Raw genomic sequence first — 8,780 nt, forward strand, 5'->3', positions numbered from 1 at the left:
ACCTGCAGCTGCTACCAACCTCCCCCCTCAGCCCATGAAACAGGGCTGGGTCATTAAATAGCAAGCACCAACACAAGCCTCTGTGGGCAGTCTGCTGAACACAAAACCTGGGGCTGATGTCTTCCCAAACACAGAAACAGTTCCCAAACACACACGGTACTGATCTTAGTCTGGTCCTCTTGCTCATCCTGTCTCTCCTACACATCACCTTGCCCAGTGCCTCAGCAGAAAACAGCTTGGGGGGAACCTGAAGAGCCCAGAGGGTGTGAACCCACAAAACTGGTTACACAGGAGTGAAGGAAAGGTGTCCTTGGGAAAAAAATCCTTTCTTGACAGACCCTCCCCTAACTGCTCTGGTGAAAATAGCTGCAATACCACAGACAGTAAAGCTTCAACCCAGAAGGCGATGCATCTTTATCCACCACACCACATTTTCACGGCCTTTATTTGGTTTTTCTGGGGTTTTTTTTGGGTTTTTTCCGGGTTTTTTTTGGGTTTTTTTTGTTTTGGTTTGGTTTTTTTTTTTTAATTTTTAACCTCTTTGCAAATATCATGCTGTGAATGGCCACCAGGTCAAATGCTCCAACCTGGCAAAAAGGAGACGCCAAGGAAGCCCCAGCAGTGCCACAAATCGCCTCCCTCCACATCTGCCGGCAGCAATTCGAGGGAAAAAAAAAGCTTTCTGAGCACTCTGTGGCTTTCAGGCAGGGAGGGCAGGGAATGACCCAAGGGCAGAGTCACTGATAAAAGCCTCCCTGGAGGCCTTCTGCTCCCATCCATCTCCCAGCCGCTCCCCAGCTCCTCCCCTCAGCACTCACGGTGCCGCCCAGCATCCAGCGCCTGGCACAGCTCAACCAGCGCCCTGCAGGGACGGTGCCGCACCGCGACTGCGACTGCGCCTTATCCCGCTCCTCTCCTGGGGATTCTGCAACGCGGAGGCAGCAGCTTCCCTCCAGCGACAGCGACAGCGACAGCGACAGCGACAGCGACAGCGACAGCTCTGCTAAGACGACATGGCCACTGCGGGAAAAGTAAGGACAATGCATTTCCCATCCTCCTTTCCGTGGTGCCCTGCTCCTGGCAAAATGCGCTGCAAAAGGCTCAGCCTGCACACCCCTCTGAACGCCCTCTTTCCTCCGACCTTGCTCCCCACCTCTTCCAAAACCCCTGTGAATTTCACCGGATTCTGCTCTCAGGCAACGTGTCCACACCTGCATTAGGCTGTGCATTTCCCCTCTGTCCTGCCCAACCCCTCAGGAAACAAAATATGGAATTGTGCTGCTCTGAAAGACAAATTCCTGATCAATCCCACTCTGTGCTCCTGCTCTGGCAGCAAACGAGCTCTTCAGTGGTGCCCTCTTCAGCCACTCACCTCCTGCACTAAGCCTTGTCCATGGCAATTCCCTTTTCAAGCTGCAAGCCCCATTTTGCTGATGCCAAACTGTTTTGAGTTGATCGGGGAAGGGTTTGTGCCATGTCACACATAAATCATTCTTTTGGCAAGGAGAGAAATTATCCAGTTGTCAGCCAGGCTGGGACTGCTTTGTAACCTCTTTTTAGGTATCTTCTGCCCACGGAAACTTCAAGTTCTGTCTTGCTTGCCTTAAGCTGCTACATCTGCCCCATACACCAGATGAACCAATCACTTCATTTTGTATTTCACACTTCACACAAAGCCAGTGTTTACTGAACATTTTTTGGCTTTGCATACAGCTGAGTACTCCAATGTTTCTGCTCTCTCACCAAATCCCACCCAACCAGCAACCCTGAGAAAACAGCACAGGACAGTTGTGTAGCTCTAGAAGGTGTGGCTTGCAGTGTGCAGAGAAACGTGTTGTTCAGCTTTGGCTTTGGTGATTGTAGGTCAACTGTCCTGAGCTTTTGCCAAAGGTGAACCTCCCCCTGCAATTTTATTTCTCTTGGTTGCCTCCAGGTTATCAGGTGCAGAGCTGCTGTTGCCTGGGCCCCAGGCAAACCACTGTCTGTTGAGGAGGTGGAAGTTGCACCCCCAAAGGCAGGAGAAGTCCGGATCAAGGTAAAAATACATTTCAATAACTTTTTTTCCCTTGTGGGAATTGCTGATTTTGTGGCTGTAGCTTGGATAAAACCAAGTGACCTTTGTCCACCCATGTGTCTTAACTGTCCAGAGAAGTTCTGTGAAAAATCCTTCCACAAACTGAGATAAACAGTGGCTGGACTATTTCTAGAAATCACCATTTACTCTTTCCTCTCAAAACAGATTGTGGCCACAAGCATCTGTCACACAGACGATCATGTTTTGAAAGGATCTTTGCAAAAGGTGGAATTCCCAGTTATCCCTGGCCATGAAGGAGCTGGGATTGTGGAAAGCATTGGACAAGGAGTGACCTCTGTGAAACCAGGTAACCAACACACACTCAAACACATGCCCAGTATTCAGGCCTCAAAGCTCTGCCAAGACCTCAGAAACTTGCCCCTGCTCCAGAGTCAGTGGTTAAAAAACAAAGTGCACACACATTGCACTGGACTCTCATGTCCACTTTTCCAATCTGTTCCCCATGTAGACGAGTGGGGCCAGGAGCATTAATCCTGACAGGGAAAGCAGAGCGTTCATGGTAGGGGTCCTACTATCAGAAAGCTCAGGAGATGTGATTCAACAGGCAATGACCTCAGGGCCTGTGGAGCAAAAGGCACCTAACAGAGATCCACTTTGTTGCAGGAGACAAAGTGATCCCACTTTGCCTCCCTCAGTGTGGGGAATGCAGCTTCTGCCAGAATCCTGAATCCAACTACTGCCAGAAGACCCAGTAAGTTTACCGTGCCTTCCCCTTCACCTACATGGGATTGACTTTATGACAAATCTGACACCCCCATCAGCGCTTCAGTCAATCAAATACAAATCCTTGCATCTCCCCCACAGTTTCTCTGAACCACAAAACCTGCTGCCAGACAAGACCAGCCGCTTCACTTGCAAAGGGAAGCAGATCCACCACTACCTGTGGATCAGCACCTTTGCAGAATACACTGTGGTCCCAGAATACGCCGTTGCCAAGATAGATGCTGCGGCACCTCTGGACAAAGTCTGCTTGATTGCCTGTGGGTTTTCCACAGGCTATGGGGCTGCCATCAACACAGCCAAGGTTGGTATTCAGGCGTGTTTAGCAGCCCATGGCCACCCCCACAACCTCATCAACCCTGTGCAAAAGAAACCTTCTCCTCCCCCTCTTCTTCCTCCTCTTCTTCCCGCTGGAGACTCACAAGAGCCTCATCTGTGCAGGTAAAACCAGGCTCCACCTGTGCCATCTTTGGCCTCGGAGGAGTTGGCCTCTCTGTTGTCATGGGCTGCAAGGCAGCTGGAGCTGCCCGCATCATTGCCGTGGACATCAACAAGGACAAGTTTGCCAAGGCCAGGGAGCTGGGAGCCACCGACTGCATCAACCCTCGAGACTTCAACAAGCCCACCCAGGAGGTGCTCACTGAGATGACCGGGCAGGGTGTGGACTACTCCTTTGAGGCCATCGGGCACGTGGACACCATGGTAGGTGGCACTCCAGCACCTGTCCTCCCTCCCAGATCATCACAGGCTCCTCTCAGGGCAAAATTCACCCCCATGGGAAGTTCCCCACCTGCTGCCTGCACTGCTGGGTATAACTTTGTGAGAGAAAATAACATGAATCTTAAAAGAGGCCACAAGCTCTCCAGGTCTGCTCCACAAGGCGGGATGTGTGTTTTCAGATTACAAGGGAGGAGCAGGAAATTACACAAAAAGAGCCCTCCCCTGACCAACCCATCAGGGCTTTCTCTAATTCTCCTGCCTGTTCCATCAGATTGCTGCCTTGGCTTCCTGCAATGCCAGCACTGGTGTCTGTGTGATGGTTGGGGTGCTTAATTCAGAGATTTCCATTGATCCTGTGCTTCTGCTGACTGGGCGTACTTGGAAGGGGACTTTGCTTGGAGGTATAAGACTTAAGAATACATTGTTAATATTTCAGCTTTTCCTTTCATGGTGGTTGACATGTCATAGTAAAAGAGGGTTTTCTAGTAGAAGACAACTAAAGGGGAGCACTGCATTGCCTGCAGTGAACATTAGCATTGGACATGCAAATAAACGTCTCCCTGTTCCACACAGTAACCCTAAAAGAGTAGAAAACATCACCAGAGTAGTAATCCTAAAGAGTAGAAAGCATCTCACAAGTGTGTGGCACCAGAACTGGTCACTCAGTCCTGACCCTCACAGTCACACTACCTTACCAAAACAGCCTTTCTACCATTATTCATGCACCTGCTTTGTCCTGTTTCTAGGCTGGAAGACGAGAGAATGTATCCCCAAATTAGTTTCCAGCTACTTGGAGGGGAAGTTCAATTCAGACTTGCTGATCACGCACACGCTGCCATTCGCTAAAGTGAACGAGGGATTTGAGTTGTTACGTGCAGGAAAAAGGTGAGACCCTGACCAGCAGGAGCTTCTGCAAACCTCAGCACCTCCTCCTAAAATTCCAACAGGCAGAGCATGCAACGCTGGCTTCCCAAAGAGCACGTGAGCCTTTTGAGGAAGCAGGGCCCCACAGCTGAATGCTGGCAAGATCTGCCATAGCCCAGAGGGAAGAGCCCATGTTCAGCACAGGGAACCCTCCTGCTCATGGTTCAGCTCAGCACACATCCTGTGGCCTTATCCCTGATGGGTTCCCCTCAGCAGGGATTTGAAGGCTGCCCCGCTGCTGCCCGCCTCAAGCGTCTCAGTCAGGAAGGGGCTGGATGACAAGGAAGGTGGCGGGTCCCCAGGCACACCTGCCTGCCACACTGCCTGCCCCTGAGCTGCAGCCAACCCTCCCTTCCCTTCCACTTTGCAGTATCCGCACTGTCCTGCTCTTCTGAAGGACACAGCCAAGGAAGCCAAGCAGAGGGACCAGCGCAGCAGCGGCTCTCCTGGCCCGGGCCCTTCTCAACCAGCGCCTCTCCTTGTGGGGCACCAGGAGAAGAGAATGAGAAACTCACCTGTGCTGGAGTCACTGCTGGTCCTGCTGTGCCTGGATAAAATCCAGACAGATCTTCTCTCCCAAGAAAATGCTTTTACTAATAAAGTTGTTTTAAACCAACTCATCTGACACAGTGTACTCAATCAACAGAGACTCCAGGGCCTTGGGACAATTGGTTGACAGATCAGGAACACAGGTAGTGATTTCCATGACCTGTCCGTAATGAGGAATTATACTGGTAGGAACAGGCAGATCCATGGGGTCAATGCATGGCTCCTAGGCTGGTGTAAGTAAAAGTACTGTTTTGTGACTGTGGGGTGATCGATTCAACATCTGGTCTACTGACACCTGACAGGGTGAGCCTTTCTCATAGGGGAAAAAGAGTTCTAGCACAGGAGCTATTAGAGTGCTTTGACAGAGCTTTAAACTAGTCTGGAAAAGGGAATGGGAAAATACCAGGCTGGTCAGTGATGAACAGTGGGATTGTATGCCAAAATGTGAGGAAAGGAGCACTAAGGGGATCCCTCAATCTGCTTCACAAGTGTTGGCTACAAAGTACCACTTGTGAAAATGTTTCTATACCAAAGAATGCAGCTTGAGGAACGACCAGTGATGACCTGGAAGTTTTCTGCGGTGACAGAGACTTGATATCCTTGGCATAAGTGAAACTGGTGGGACAAGTCCTGTGACTGGAGTGCCCTGTTAGATGGTTACAGGCTCTTCAGGAGGGAAAGGCAGGGCAGAGAGGCAGGGAGGTGGCACTGTGTGGAATAGAAAGGTTGGAATATATGGAGCTGTAATGGCACAGTTAAGAGCCTCTGGGTGAGTATCAAGGGGCAAACAAATAATGTGGATCTCACCATGTGTATCTACTATAGACCTATCACTTTGCTCTGTACTATTCTCTCCTATTTTTTCCTTCTTTGATTCTTATTTGTCCTCATTAGATCCTGATATTAGTATGGAGGCTTTTCTTCTGCTCTAGTTTTGACCTTGGAACAACCTCAGAGAAATGTACAGAGTGTAAAGGGGAAGAGACATTACATGTGCATTTGTGTCCCATCACACAGAGCGGTGGGTGCTAGAAGTGCTGTACCTTGGCTATCGGATATCATAAAGAAAAAGTCCTCCTTACATTGCAGAGTGAATTTCTGCAGGATGTACTCTGATCACAGCTATTATGACAGAGGAATTTGTTCTGAGCACAAAAAAAAAAAAAAAAAAAAAAAAAAGGCTATGATCCTAATGGGTCCCCCTCAAATTGAGATATTCCATCATTCTATGAATGCATGGACTCAAAATCAGCAAATGCTCTGAGTCCTGTTCTCTAGTTTATCATTTTTTCCCCTCAGCCATTCTCCTTCACTAGGGTGAACCGAATCAATTGCTCATTTTAATAGATCTTTATCAGATTTTTTTTCTATATCCCTGCTAGGTACAATATATTAGGGTGACTCTAACTCCTATTCTCCTTACCTCATTTTCCTCATTCTGCTATCATTTTGTAAGAGGTACACAATATTTCTGTTCTTATGGAAATTAAAGCATCAGGGCATCTTACAGAAAAGTGAATTATCAATACTGCAGAGAAATCCAGATAGGATATGATCTAGTTTGTCCTTCACAGTAGAATGCAAAAAGGTGCCCAGTTACACTGTGGACAGAAATGTAATACTGGATCATTAATAAAGGCACTAATATCAGACTCTGACTTGTAATTAAAATGCATTGAAGCCTGCTGCAGGCAGCAGGAAAAATAAGGTTTGTACTTAGCCCTCATAGATGCAGTTCAGCATCTATTCCACACAGATTTCTGTCATATATTCTACTGTCTTTCCACATCTTTGATACAGGCAGCAAGCAACCAGAACATAAAGAAGGGCATAGAAAACTGACTACCAAGATGAAGACAAACACCTTGAGGTCTGTTCCTCTGTGTACTGGCATCTGACCTCACACACTAGCTATGAAAGCTTATAAAATACATTAATATATACAGCAGGTCAGGATAGCACATATTGTAGAATGTAGATACACAGGATCTGCCATTAAAAAGTTAATCATTAAATCCATGTTTGCTGACGTACCAGTTTGATCTAATTTTCCCTCTATTGCCTGGATAAGAAGAAAACAACAACCTCCTGTCTGAAATAGACACAAAAAGCTGCCCAGCAACAGGATCTCATTACCAACTCCTTGCAATAATTACATGCATTTCAAATGTTTTGCAGAGGTGCCAGCTCCCCATGGCCCTTAACAACTGCAAGCAGGGCAGTCAGGAATTCTCATTTCACATCAGTGGTGGCTTGCAAGCTTGGGGGACTGGAGCATCACATGGATGTTTTAAGGAAAAATAACAGTACACATTTGAAGGATCTTTTTACAACCATTTTGGAGGTTATACACTCAACAGCAGACACTAGACCTGTCTTAAGAGCCATGAAGTGCATGCACAAGTAGCACATTTACGTCCTTATGTGCGAGATGAAATCATAAGCCATCTGTATGGAATTCTATCTAGGAAGCAGGTGAATGATTTCATTCTCTGTTACATTTGTTGCTTTCAACTTCAAACACTGACTACCCTATGGGATACCAGCCATGGAGCATTTGTCCTCTGGAATTGCTTTCTAGCCCTTGTGCCATGCAGAAAAAATAATGGGAATCAAAGCCAACTAATCTGTGTCCCAGGAGTTCTGTAAAGTGGGTCTGTCTGAACAGCCTACAGAGTAGTTTTGGTTTTGGCTGAACACTTAAATCAGCCCACTTTCAGGCTGAAGTGAGGATTGCAAGGCACAGGAAAGTACATGAAAATCTAGGAGAAGAACCGTACTTTTGCTCCACCATAGCTGGTGGGTGGCCTGCTAGGATAGCAGGCATGAGGGAGAGTAGATTTACACCAGATATTAGGAAGAAATTCTTTACAGTGAGAATGCTGAGGCACTGGAACAGGCTGAGGAGAATTGGTGATGGCCCATCTCTGGCAGCATTTGAGGCCACTTGGATGTGGCTATGAGCAATTTCCTCTAGTGAGAGGTGCTCCTGCCCATGGTGGGGGGTTGGAACGACATGATCTTCAAGGTCCCTTCTAGCCAAGGCAATTCTGTGATTTTGTGAAGGACACATGAATCAACTGTAAAGCTGAGTGTGCCAAGCTTGAGTATACGGAGTAATGCCCACCTCATTCATTAATGCTACATTTTTTTCCTGATCATATCTAGTCGGGTTTTTTTTAATCCAAATGTCAACAGATGTGTTTTGACTTTAAAAAAAAACCATATATATATATATATATATATATATATATATATATGGTTTTTATATATATATATATATATATACATATAATATATATGTATATATATATATGTATATATATATATATATACATATAATCTATATATAAAAACTACACATGTATAATCTTAAATATAAAAAACACATATAATCTTTCTCAATAGCCAAAGAGCTAACTTCTCATTATAGCATTCTAAATGGCTAGTGACCCAAAAAGGGGGTTTATGTCATTAGTGGCAGTCTTCTAGGAAATTATCCCATTCCTTGGCTTTGCAAAAGTGTCTTTTCAGCCACACAGAAGGAAGGTTCCTCTCTCTAACTGTGGGGATTACATCACACTCTGGCTCCTCATCTTATCCTGGTCCTCCAACAAGCTCTTGCTCATCTAGTCCCTGGAATACATCACCTTGTCCAATGCTTCAGCAGAAAACAGCTCGGGGGGAACCTGAAGAGCCTGGGTGGAGTGAACCCACAAACCTGGTTACATTGGAGTGAAACAACTGGGTCCTTGGGGAAAAGAATCCTCTT

The 8,780-nt window shown here is 46.7% G+C and overlaps 1 protein-coding gene across 1 annotated transcript; it reads left to right on the forward strand.

Moving 5' to 3' along the window:
* Nucleotides 1-647: 647 nt before the first annotated feature.
* On the forward strand, nt 648-5,075 carry LOC100222320 (alcohol dehydrogenase 1). The gene is made up of 9 exons (XM_002187816.7): nt 648-1,031; nt 1,934-2,035; nt 2,240-2,381; nt 2,699-2,786; nt 2,900-3,119; nt 3,257-3,517; nt 3,807-3,936; nt 4,282-4,420; nt 4,830-5,075. The coding sequence occupies exons 1-9, from the start codon at nt 1,014-1,016 to the stop codon at nt 4,852-4,854; spliced, it is 1,125 nt and encodes a 374-aa protein (XP_002187852.4). The 5' UTR covers nt 648-1,013; the 3' UTR covers nt 4,855-5,075.
* The last annotated feature ends 3,705 nt before the right edge of the window (nt 5,076-8,780 follow it).

This window comes from Taeniopygia guttata, chromosome 4 (assembly GCF_048771995.1).
Source record: "Taeniopygia guttata chromosome 4, bTaeGut7.mat, whole genome shotgun sequence".
NCBI classification, from domain to species: Eukaryota; Metazoa; Chordata; class Aves; order Passeriformes; family Estrildidae; genus Taeniopygia; species Taeniopygia guttata.

Bases quoted from the DNA above. Each gene is read 5' to 3' on its own strand.
- LOC100222320 (XM_002187816.7), top strand. The intron at 2,382-2,698 runs GTAACCAACACA...ACTTTGTTGCAG, and splicing joins AGTGACCTCTGTGAAACCAG to GAGACAAAGTGATCCCACTT. The intron at 3,518-3,806 runs GTAGGTGGCACT...CTGTTCCATCAG, and splicing joins TCGGGCACGTGGACACCATG to ATTGCTGCCTTGGCTTCCTG.